The sequence below is a fragment of the Ambystoma mexicanum genome, chromosome 4q (assembly GCF_040938575.1).
Source record: "Ambystoma mexicanum isolate Mex_15411 chromosome 4q, UKY_AmexF1_1, whole genome shotgun sequence".
Lineage (NCBI taxonomy): Eukaryota > Metazoa > Chordata > Amphibia > Caudata > Ambystomatidae > Ambystoma > Ambystoma mexicanum.
In genome coordinates this window covers 186815598-186829042 of record NC_090928.1, presented here as the reverse complement: position 1 = coordinate 186829042, position 13445 = coordinate 186815598, and the positions used below count along the sequence as shown (strand labels likewise).

Genomic DNA, 13445 nt, shown 5'->3' with positions numbered 1-13445 from the left:
CGAAAACACCACCCACAAACAAACGGTCAGCTATGCACAACATACATTAGTGGATATATTATGTCAAATAATGCTTAACAGCTGACTGGATATATGTTATAGTCCTTAAAAAGTGCACTATTGTAAATTTTGTGTGCACTATGCAACATGCACTGCACTTATTAAGGAACTGATCACTTATTAAGCGACTGATTTAATGTAGTAAACCTGAGAAGGTATATGACACTGTAGCAATCAATTGGCTGTATATAAGTATATAAGAATCCTAAATTAATACTACAGCATTCATTGTGCTTAACGATCTCACCTGGCTGAGTGTAATAATCTTCATTTAAACAATATGTCATGGTACACAGTTCTGCTATCCTCCTAATGCAGCACAAACCCAGAAACTTCAAGAAACGTCAAGGCAAAAACTAATTCTTCACACTTAGAGGCACCACATGTCTGCCAATAATACAAACACATCAGCATATGTTCAGGTGCAAACATTGTATTCCATGAAAAGCCACCCTATTATTTGCCCTCCACAATGAGCTAAACTAGATGCACAACAATAACTCAAGCGTCCTGCGGCTTCACCTCTAGCTTTCTCTGTGGAGCAACTCTTGTGCCCCCCCCCCCCTAGATGTACTTTGACAGACATCTGCTACAGGAACCTTTTCACCAATATGCCCTAGATCCATCAAGTGACTCCTTATTTGGTGCAATGTTCTGGCTTTTTCTAATCTGAATTTACCAGCAGGAGGGTGGAAAGAATTAGGGATGATGGACTAGCCAAAGAAATGCTGACTAGGTATGTGATTGATTACATGATTAAACCCTGCGGCATGACCTAGAACTCTCTAACATGGGTCTCTAAGCCTAGTTCTAGAAAATGACTCATCCGTTTGAGATTCGAAATATTGCCTATAGAGGATGTTGGCTTTGGGGCTGCGTTCAAATGAATCCATCAACATTGGCCCATTTTGTTCCACTATGAAGGAAAAGTTGATGGACTACATACCACTGTACCCAAAAGATGCTTGCATTGTCTGAACAACTCTGAAGCCACTCTTAAAGTTTAGAGGCTTTACTTGTTACCAACCAACTGCCTTCTACACGAAATTCATTCTAGACAAAATGCTGGCATTGGCTCTCCCGCTGTTTTAAAATAGCACTGAGAATATGGGAGAAAGAGAGATAAGACCTTACTCACAGAGGGTTTTCCAATCAGGTTTTGCCATTATGAAACACTTGAAATTTTGAAATTTTGAAGTCACTGTTGAAGGAATTAATGCTGATGTAATCTTTAAGGTTTAAATGTAATAATTAACCAATAAAACAAAAATTAAATTATAAAACACTTCTGTAAATTAGGCCTTACTACACATAGCAGTTGGAGGATTGTCGCAATGAAAAGGCATGTTCATATGTATTTGTTGTTATGCTATTTTTATCTATCGTTTTGGAACTGATGGCTTTTATTTTCCAATTCCTGTTCTATTTTATTTGACTCTTCATTTTTTAACATTTTGTAAGTATCATTTGTATTTATTTGACTTTCATGGTTTTTAACCACAGTAATGTGTGTGCTTCTTTGTGAGCTGGCCCCTGATAGGCAGGGAACAAATATGTTTTGTGCCAGATGTGTTTGTTTCCTTGTGAAATAAGGAAAAGTGGAGATAAAGAAAACTAATGCCACTTGCATTGTTGAAATAAGGGATATAAAAGAAACTAAGTGCAAAGTGTCGCCCTAAATTAAAAACATTTGCAACCAAAGCTTAGCGTTCAGCCTGTATGAATTTACTGATAACTTTGGCGTCTTGAAATTCCATTATTTTAAGGATGAAAAGACATTTTGGGAGTGTTTGATAAAGAATTACTTGGAGCCCATTACGGAAGACAAGAAAACACAAGAAAGGATTCAGAGAGACTTGAAATCAATGAGGAACAAGGTAAGGTCATGTTTGCCAAAATTTAAATATCTCCCCTAAAAGGAACAATGACCAATAAGCAGTTGTATTTGATTGTGCCCTATCAGAAGAGTCTATTATCACGTTTCAACTTGATTTAATGTTGAATAAGCAGATGATGTCAATATTGTAAAAAAAATACCCAGCATAAAACAAAGAGGTTTTCAGCCCATTTGTTGATTCACTTTAAATCATCCAGGGAGCAATCGTACCACAGTAGTTCTACATTTGAAAGACATGCTTCATTTTAGGATTGCATTTGGTCTAGTAAGGCAGGGAGGAGGTAGGGCTACGCTGGGGTGCACAAGGGTTAATCAGGCTGAGCTATGATTCATTTTCCCATAGACAAAAAAGGTCAATCCGCTGGACGGATTTGGACCAGGTCTGAAATAACTTGGGCACAAAGAGATGACTCGTGATCCATGCATGGTTTAGGGTTATTCCGTGCCGTAGTTATTTTTAAATTTGACGGAGAAGGGGGTGCCCCATTCCCCAAAAATTATAGTTAAACCTCTGATGGTGCATTGCAGGATCATGTTTTTCAGAAATGAAATGACCACCATCTTGTTTTTCTCTCGATGCGAGAGATATTTGCGGCTATAGCTGAGTCTATTGGAAAATGAAACACAGTAAAAAGTGATTTGCAGGTCAAAAAACATACAAATGTCATCAGACTAGAGGTGGAGGGATGGCTAGAAAGCATTGAGTGAAATTTGGGAGATGAAGGGGATCCAGTGACCGAGTTTGCAACACAAAGCTTTGTGTAGCATCGGCCATAACCGCCATCTGAAAGCAAACTGCGTCACAGAAGCAGTGTATGCTCTGAGGTGAAAGGGAGAGGACACAGGAGGAGGGGGAGCTGGCACAGATGAGGGGGCACTTGGTGATTGCCTGGGAACCATTTTGTTTTTCTGCTGTGATATTTGCAGCTATAACTGAGGTTACAAAGGACTACAGATACCTTTGTATCATGTTGCCTGACAAATTAACCAAACTCACAAGACTGCTTAGAGGAATAGGCCGGCTCTTCTATTGCTTTGAAGGTAAGCAGGGTCAGCACCGCTTTGAAGCTAAGCAAGGTCAGTCCCGGTTACTGGATGGATGGGCGACCAAATGGGCATCTGAGTTATTTACTTTTTTAAAACCGTGCTACTGTCAGCCCTTGAAGGTTTTGTACTCAGAGACATTTTTTTTCCTTTTGTTGAATTGCATTCTGGTGTTTGTAGTCTCCCAGTCAATAATAAATAATAAAACTGGTATTTTTACAGCAACAGTGGGTTTCTTATCCCTTCAGTAACAAGGACAAACACTGCTTAGCTTCAAAGTGAGGAAGCGGTCAGCGCACTAAGGCCATGTTGCCCAATATATGCCCCCCTTAGAAGAATACTTAGAGAAACATGGCTGGACCCTTCCTCGCTTTGAAAATAAGAAGGGTTGGTCCCGGTTACTGCATGGATGGCAGTCTAAGTCATAAATGCTGTGTGTTTTCTTAGTTTTTTTAAATATCTCATAACACACAGCATCCGCATTTTTATAAAACAGAAAAAATGAAATTTTTAAAATCACATTTATGCTGAACACTGCTATCAGAGAACCCTGGCTTTAAGGAGTTCGAGACACAGCACTTAACCATTATGCTACAATGATGTTACTGTTTGGATGTTTACAAGTTTCATACCTTGCCTTTTATCATTGAGCATATTAAATTATAGGCTAAGTATGAAAAGTATGCCCATGAAGCACCAAGTCATTGAGGCCTAATGGTTGAATGCTGGGCCTCGAATTCCTGCAGTCCAGGGTGTAGACCGTGCTTGTGGTTTGGAAGTGTTCTAAAAATCTATGCAATAACAAAACCCTTGACATGCAAGGAAAATACTTTAGTTGCAGGGATGTTATGGTGACCTATACTTTGCAACAAAACCTTTGAAATTCTTGTAAAAAACTTTAGTCGCAGGGACATTAAGGTGAGAACACAATGATGACATCACAGATCATATTACTGATGACATCACCAATTACATTACAACAGTAACTGGCATTAAGCATGGCCTTCAGCCTTGGTCAGTGTGCATGGCTAAATATATTTCAACACATGAATGGCTACTAGTCATGGCCTTCAGTTATGGACAGTGGTCATAACTTTCACCCATGAGCAATGAATATTTTAAAACATTATCAAGCTACCAACCATATTTGTTGGCCTTTACCAGTGGATGCCGCTTTCCACTGTGTCCACTGTATATTATATACACTGAACAGGCACTAGCCATGGACTTTAGCACAATACTGGCCAGTGGACACAATCTTTGACTGTGCCCACTTTATATTCTTACATATACATGGGCCACTAGCCATGGCCTTTGACCTTGATCAGTTTGTACATCTTTTGGCCATGTCCACTGTACATTTTCAAATAACAAAATGCAATAACCAATGGCCTCTGGCCTTGCCCACTGTGTATTACACAACACTAACCAGCCACTAGCTATGGCCTTCAACCGTGCCTACTGTATATTGTATACTCTAACCAGCAACTGGACATGGTTTTCAACACAATACTAGCCAGTGGCCATGGCCCTTGGCTGTGCCAAATGTATATTCTGACATATTAATGGGCACCAGCTATGGCCTTTAGCCCTGGCCACTGACTAAAGCTTCATCATTGTTGTCATAGTCTATCATAATTGTGGTCATAGTCTGCGCAACAGGGGGCACAAAGTTAAAGGTGCTTTAGCTGAATTTCCAGGGTTTTGTTGCATTAAGTTCTCACCCTAACGTCCCTGCAACTAAAGTATTTTCCTTGAAAAAATATATATATATATATATATTGATATTTAGGACAAATGTATATTTTCTGCTGTGCACCTATTTACACACCAGCAGCTTTCAGGCCAGAAGCCCACCTTTCAAGAATAAATGCACATACAGCAAAGAAATATGCACATGTAATGACAAATAAGCACTATCTGTGCATTTTCTTTTGAATGCCTGCAGGCCTTAGGAAAGTGAATGCACGTTTCACTGTTTCCCATTGGCAACCCTGAAATGCTAGCAACAAACCCAATAGTCAGAGCAAGCAAAATCTGAATCCAGATAACTGCAAGGTCGGATGCCTAAAGAGAATGGGGGTTAGCCCCATAGTAAACATAGCTTGCCATTTGTTTAGGTCTGCGATATCTGCTGCCATTGTTCCAGCAGCCTTACATTCGGACGCCGGACGGCAGTCAGAAATGTAAAGGATTGTGCTATGATATCTACAGCGCACAAGTTTAACCAATCACATTTACTTCATTTAAAAGTCCTAAGACATACGTGTCTGTAATGGAGGATAGCTAGTGTGAATTTCAATCACTATATCTAGCCCTTCCTAATAGTTCACAAGCTGGCATGCACCCAGCTGTGGATGTCTTTTGTTCTCCAATTGAGCAATGATCTCACTTCTTCAACATGATTGAAAGGTTTCTGATGCCAGACCTGAACTCACAACAGACCAGGTGGGCATCAATGCAAGGGTGTAGCCATTTCAGTAAGCGTTCTATGTTCCCAGAGAGGCTGGGTATATGTGGAACTAAGTCAGCATGGGAACTCTGGTACATGCAATATCCTTTCTAACATTTACAGGGTAATTCATAGAATTTCGCACAAAAGTGGCGCACACGGCTGGCGCACAGTGTCCCCGTGCGATACACTGCGCCAGCCGCGTGCGATAAAATCCATTTCATCGCACAGCGTATTCATGGATTTTAGCCTCCAAAACCAGCCGTGGTACAGAGTGGCGCAGCGACCCTGCAGCAGCGCCAGTTACGCCCCCAAGAACGCCCTCGCGCAAGGAAAAGCCATCAAAATCCCCAATTCATCGCAAATGTCTGCGCTAACCCTGGACCAGTTCACAGGGCTGCCAAATAGCAAATGCCAAGCAGGAAACGTGTATTTCAGGGGTTCGCGGGAAGTTTCACACGCGATTGTCCTGGGTACGTGTATATCAGCGGTGCGCATGAAGTAACACACTCGATTCCATCAGGGCACGTGTATTTCAGGGGTGCGTGGGAAGTGCCACACGCGATTGTCCTGGGTATGTTTATTCCAGGGGTGAGCAGGAAGATTCACACGCAAATTCAGCAGGGTACATGTATTTCAGGGGTGCGCGGAAGTTCCACACGCGATTGTCCTGGGTACGTGTATTCCAGGGGTGCGCGGGAAGTATCACACGCAAATTCATCAGGGTACGTGTATTTCAGGGGTGCACGGGAAGTTTCACACGCGATTCCATCAGGGCACATGTATTTCAGGTGTGCGCGTGAAGTTTCACACGGGAATTCAGCAGGGTATGTGTCTTTCAGGGGTGCGCGGGAAGTTCCACACACGATCGTCCTGGGTACGTGTATTCCAGGGGTGCGCGGGAAGTATCACACGCAAATCCAGCAGGGTACATGTATTTCAGGGGTGCGCGGGGCGTACTACACGTGAATTGGCCATGTGGGTCCTCCCAGGTGTGCCCTCTACACCCTCCACGGCCCCTGCAGGCAGCCCACACCACAGGGCACTACCCTGCACCCCTGCTCATGTTACGCAGGCAGCCCATCCACCATGGGCGTGCACCCCGTCCCAGCCACATGTCACCTTGCATGACTGATCAACAACGCATGTCTCCCAGCACCCTCACCCCCCAGCACTGTGGGGCACCTGCCAGCAGGCCCCCACACATGTCCAACTCATGTCCCCCTGGACCCCCACCCCCCAGCACTGTGGGGCACCCTCCACCAGGCCCCCACTCATGTCTCCCAGCACCCCCATCCCCCCGCAGTGCAGGGCACCCTCCACCAGGCCCCACTCATGTCCAACACATGTCCCCCTGCACCCCCACCCTCCTGCATCCAGGGGCACCCTCCACCATGCCCCCACTAATGTCTCCCAGCACCCCCAACCCCCAGCAGTGCAGGGGCACACTCCAGCAGGCCCCCACTCATGTCCAACTCATGTCCCCCTGCACCCCCACCACACAGCATCCAGGGGCACCCTCCACCAGGCCCCCACTCATGTCCAACTCATGTCCCCCTGCTCCCACCCAGCATCCAGGGGCACCCTCCACCAAGCTCCCACTCATGTCCATCTCATGTCCCCCTGCACCCCCAACCCCCAGCACTGTGGGGCACCCTCCACCAGGCCCCCACTCATGTCTCCCAGCAGCCCCACCCCCCCGCAGTGCAGGGCACCCTGAACCAGGCCCCACTCATGTCCAACTCATGTCCCCCTGCACCCCCACCCCCCTGCATCCAGGGACACCCTCCACCAGGCCCCACTCATGTCCATCTCATGTCCCCCTGCACCCCCATCCCCCAGCACTGTGGGGCACCCTCCACCAGGCCCCCCACTCCTGTCTCCCACCTCCCCCACCCCCCAGCAGTGCGATTTGCCTGGGTACGTGTATTTCAGGGGTGCGCGTGTAGTCTTACATGCGATTTTATCAGGGTACGTGTATTATGGGTCCGCGTGAACTTCCACACGCGATATCAGCAGGGTACGTGTATTATGGGGTTCGCGGGAAGTTCCACACGCGATTGATCTGGGTACGTGTATTTCAGGGTGCGCGGGAAGTTCCACACACGATTGTCCGTGGTGCGTGTATTTCGGGGTGCGCGTGAAGTTTCACACGCGATTTCAGCAGGGTATGTGTACACTGGGTGCACGGGAAATTCCACACGCGAATCCAGCAGCCTACGTGTATTTCGGGGGTGCCGGGGAGTCCTACACGTGAATCGGCCATGTGGGTCCTCCCAGCTGTTCCCTCTACACCCTCCACGGCCCCTGCAGGTGGCCCACACCACAGGGAACTACCCTGCACCCCTGCACATGTCCCGCAGGCAGCCCATCCCCCATGGGCATGCCCCCCAGCCAACCCACATGTCACCTTGCACTACTGCCCACCAACGCATGTCTCCCAGCACCCCCACCCCCACGCAGTGCAGGGCACCCTCAACCAGGCCCCACTCATGTCCAACTCATGTCCCCCTGCACCCCCACCCCCCTGCATCCAGGGGCACCCTCCACCAGGCCCCACACATGTCCATCTCATGTCCCCCTGCACCCTCACCCCCCAGCACTGTGGGGCACCCTCCACCAGGCCCCCACTCCTGTCTCCCACCCCCCAGCAGTGCGATTTTCCTGGGTACGTGTATTTCAGGGGTGCGCGAGTAGTCTTACACGCAATTTCATCAGGGTACGTGTATTATGGGTCCGTGTGAACTTCCACACGCAATATCAGCAGGGTACGTTTATTTAGGGTGTTTGCGGGAAGTTCCACACGCGATTGCCCTGGGTACGTGTATTTCAGGGTGCGCGGGAAGTTCCACACGCGATTGTCCGTGGTGCGTGTATTTCGGGGTGCGCGTGAAGTTTCACACGCGATTTCAGCAGGGTACGTGTACTCCGGGTGCGCTGGAAATTCCACACGCGAATCCAGCAGCCTACGTGTATTTCGGGGGTGCCGGGGAGTCCTACACGTGAATCGGCCGTGTGGGTCCTCCCAGCTGTTCCCTCTACACCCTCCACGGCCCCTGCAGGCGGCCCACACCACAGGGCACTACCCTGCACCCCTGCACATGTCCTGCAGGCAGCCCATCCACCATGGGCATGCCCCCAGCCAACCCACATGTCACCTTGCACTACTGCCCACCAACGCATGTCTCCCAGCACCCCCACCCCCCAGCAGTGCAGGGGCACCCTCCACCAGGCCCCCACTCATTTCTCCCAGCACCCCCACCCCCAGAAGTGCAGGGGCACATTCCACCAGGCCCCCACTCATGTCCAACTCATGTCCCCCTGCACTCCCACACCCCAGCAGTCAGGAGCAACCTCCACCAGGCCCCCACTCATGTCCAACTCATGTCCACCTGCACCCCCGCCCCCCAGCACTGTTGGGCACCCTCCACCAGGCCCCGACTCATGTCCCCCAGCCAACACGTCATCAGAATCTAGATCCCTGGCCCTTATGGCCTGCCTCCACATGCCAAACACCCACCCAAGAATTGCAACCACCCTCTAAGAAATGCCAATTACATGATACAACCCCAATGGCAAGTATGTAAATGAACACATGTCCCTCACATACACACAATGGGTGTCAGTGAATGTCAAAACCCATATCATGATATGCATGAAACCAATGAGATGATACTACACATTGAAATTTGATGAAGAAAATGTATTAAAAGCAACATAAATGGAGTCAAAAATAAACAAACGTAAATGGGAATTAAAAACAAAAAGCAGCATGTCCGTAAAATAATGTAAAACCACAAATCATAATCCAAAGGAAAGGTGTCCAAAGTCACAGTTCAAAAACGTAAATCCAATGGAAAATCAAAACCGAAAACCATTGCATAAATTCGAAATAAAAAAAATAAAATCCAACAGTCAACTATATGCAGATAAACAATCCAGGGTCCATGATCCCAACAGAAGAAATGAAACCTATCTAATAATACTACCCAATAAAAAAACTATATACAAAAATGTGGTCCATTGTCCAAAAGGTCCAAAAAATATAAAAAAGCAAAGGAAACCTAAGACTAACTACATAACTATTTACAAGGGCAGCGGGCCAGTCCGACGGCTCACTTCGGGATGTTCCGGGCCAGGGCATCATCGAACTCCTGCTCAATGTCCCGGAGGCGGTCCTCCTCCATGGCCCCGAGGGTCCGCAGGGCCGATGACATGTACTGCTCCAACTCCCTGCGGATTGCCTCGAGGCACTCGGCCCGCCTTAGGGCCCTCCGCATGGAGTTCTCCGCCCTGACCATCGTGAGCCATGCCTCTTCCGCCCGCTGCCTCTCCGCATCTATGGCGTGGCCCAACCGCTGCCACACGGAAGACACTTCCCGTCCTGGGTCCTCCTGCCCTCCGGCCGATGCCTGCCCCTCCGATGTCAAAGGCCCCGAGCCATCATGGCTCCCACCTCGCTGCTGCTGCTGCTGCTGTGCCTGTGCCCGTGCCCTGGCTCCTGCTGCCTGCACATCCTCCACCGGCTGGGGTTCAGTCGTTGATGTGGCCACCCCTGCTGGACGTCCAACTCCCGACTGTGGCAGGGATGTCTCCTCCACCAGCCTGGCCGCACCGTCAGAGGCAGCTCCACAGGGCACCCAGGTGACAAATGGGTGGGAAGATGGCACGGAGGATGACTGGCGCATAGGGTGTTCAGTTGAGGAGGGGGTCGGAACAAGCTCCAGCAAACGGAGGAATCCGGCCTGAGTGACCTGTCCCAGTAGGCCGACGCAGTCAACGAGCCATTCGAGATGACATGCAGTCTCCTCATGAAAAGACTGCAGGCCACCTTGCATGGCCCGTTTACGCAACGCCACACCAGTCAGGACAGGCTCAACCCGTACCTGGATAGACACGTCCGCAGGCAGAGGAAGGCCAATTGTTGTAAGCTCATCCCCTGCCTGAAAACGAGTCTGGACGTAGGCATCCCTGCTGGTGCAAGATGATGCAGTGATAGGATCAGGGACAGGATTGCACACAGGCACCTCCGCTGCGGCCTGTGCTGCCTCCTGTCCCTGGTCCTGCACTGCACCAGTAGCACCAGTGGAATCCTCACCTCCAGACCCCGTCTCTGTCGCTTGCACGGCCTCCTCCTCCACCAAACCCCCCAGCAACCTGGATGACTCCGTGCCATCTTCCCCCGTTGGGCCCTGTGGGGTCCCAGCTGCCCCTTCTGCTGCCGAGGAGTCCAACTCCGACCTCCGCCTCTTGGACCTCCCCCCGGCAGCTGCGGCCTGGGACGCGGCACCGGACTCCTCTCTCCCCGACGAGATGACAACCTGGGAGGGGAGCCGGGCCTTGCGTCTCCTACTGGCGGTGCAATCCCCTCCGCTGTGCTCCACAGCACCTTCTCTGCCCTCTTCATCAGTTGACGCTGCAGACAGGGAGAAATAAAACACAGGCATCAGGGCACTGTATAATGGACACATACACACATGACAGTGGTACATGAGTGGCATTGGCAAACCTCAGACATGGCATCACAATCGCCAACACACATGTCATTTCAACTCACACACATGAGCCATACCACAGCCATATCGCAACAGCCAGCACTATTCTTACACATACAACAGCATGAGCAGGCAAAGGTGAGCCAGACATCACATGCAACACAGGGAGTGCACTACACATGCACACACACCACCACACATGCATGCATGTGTACACCTCTGCCAACTGTCGCAGTGTTCAGATTGGCATCCATGTCACATCTGCCAATCAGGCTTCCACATCCGCTGTCACGTGCATCCATGTTGCATCACTGTTGCACCCTTGTCAAATACACACACATGCACATGTACACAGTGCTGATATATGCAGCTGAAACCAACATCCATGTGTGACATCACGAACATGCCTACTTACATACACATTCATCCAAACATGTGTGCCCACACAACTGCATTTGGCATGCAAGCCTACACACACAAGCACCATCCATGTCTCACACATGAGAGCCCTCGCATGTGTTAGCCTCACGGCCCTGTGAACCCCCCCATACTTGGCCCCATAAAAACACATGTGCAACCTGCACACTACTGGCACATCACCACACGCACAGCTTACAATCATGATGCATGTACACTTACCGCTCGACTCCAGACGGGTCTGCCTCTCAAGGGCCTGGACGTGGAGCGCTGGGGATATGCGTTCCAGGAACCTCATCTGATCGTCTGACAAGTGGCCCGGGCCTTGTTGAGGGTCCTGGACCTGAAGTCCTCCCAGCGCTTCTTGACATGATGGAATAGTCGGACTGCCACCCCCTCCGCGTTGATGGCAGTCACAATGTCCGTCTAGATCCGAGTCCGTCCTTCCTTGTCAGCACCCAAACTTCTGAAGAGGGCATCATACTGCCCCAGGACTTGCTCCACCAGAACACCAACTTCGATGGCAGTGAAGCTGGTGCCCCTCTGCCTCTCTGGCCGGGGGTTGTCAGTGGTGCCAGATGTTGCAGTGCCCGACATGACAACCCCAGAGGCAGGAGTGGGTGGGCAACTGGGTCCTGGGGCTGGTCTGTGGAGCGATGGAATCCCAGTCGGGAGTCTTCGGTTCCAGCAGGGGTGGTCACAGCAACAGCACCCCTGGCTGATGTGTAGGCAGCAAATGGGAGGGCACGTGGGCAGCAGGCAATCGGGCAGTAGCAGATGGCAGTTTGGAGCGTGCTCGGGGCTCTGGGGGGCAGTAATTTGGCCTTCTGGGCAGGATTGTGGTCTTCCGTGTGCTTACGCGTGGCCAGCTTGATATGGAGTGATTTGGCACGTGAAAATCCAGCACGTCTGCGTGTAATTGGAGGAAAGGGCCTTAGCGCGTAAGTGCGTCAGCACACGTATGCAAATTAATTGGCCCAAAGACACCAGCGCGTATGCGCGTCTTTGTCGTGCGTGCGCGGGCATTTCCCTGTACACGGGTGCATGTTACACTTCCAATGACTGCACGTCAGAGTGTCAGCTCGTGTAATTGGAGGATCGCGGAAGTGACGCTGGATGTGTGGGCATGTTTAAAAGGTACATGTAGAATTCAATTTCCTTGTACGTGCTTTTCGTGGAGAGCGAGTGGGTGAAATCTGTACTTCTTGTCGGTTCACACGTGATTTACTTCACGGCGTTCCAAGTTCGTAATCCCTGTTACCTCTGACAGCTTTTTCTCTTTTTGTCTTTTTCCTGGGCCTGTTTCCTCAAACTGCGTTCACTTCTCCTGTTGCCTGTCTCCTCAGACAGCATACAAGTCTTCTTTTGGCGGGGGTGTTGCCAACGCGCACACGCGTGTATTTTTCACACGATTTTTCCAGGCAGACGTTGAGTCGCACACGTATTTAACCTCTGTGCTTGCCCCGTGTGTTGCGTACCCCTTCAGATTTCATTCTAGGCTGCGTGTGACACACATACGTTCATTTTTGTGTTTCTGGGTGCCACAGCGTAGTGCAGGTTTATTTTTGCACGCACGTGGTCTAGGAGGGGTTGCGTGCACATTATCTCCCTTTTTTGGGGTGCCTGTGCGTTGCGTGACCCATCATCTTCCCCCACGGGTCACATACAGCCTTGCTAGAGCATTAGGGTACAAATTCCATCTAGTACCCTACCCCTTTGACCCCCAATTGCCCAGGACAATAGTTTACTGCAACTCCCATACACACAACAGCATCAGTGCCATGGTTGGGAGGCGAGCACGCGGTAAGGGTGGCAAAGGTGGGCGAGCCTCAAGAGGTGGCTGTGGTGGATACGTTAGGGGATGTGGCCGGGACTTGCAGGGTGCCCCCAGCCCTCCATGTGTGGGTGACCAATCAGGGACACCCATGCCCCCCTGGTTGAGGGTGACATGGCTGACACCATCCCTGCTCAGCCCTTGTTGGACCAGCCCATTGTGGCACCAGACCTGGCACAGGGTGACTACATGGCTGACTTCCAGGTCAGCAGGTCTAGGCCACGTGTGGCGGTGCACGTTGGTGTC

General features: G+C 49.9%; 1 protein-coding gene across 1 annotated transcript in view; it reads left to right on the top strand.

Moving 5' to 3' along the window:
• LOC138467576 (chitin synthase chs-2-like) overlaps positions 1 to 13445 on the top strand; it is a 282914-nt gene that overhangs the window by 233222 nt on the left and 36247 nt on the right. Inside the window, exon 16 of the mRNA XM_069607709.1 lies at positions 1827 to 1937. Coding sequence (XP_069463810.1) covers positions 1827 to 1937 — 111 coding nt within the window. The remainder of the gene's footprint in view (positions 1 to 1826; positions 1938 to 13445) is intronic.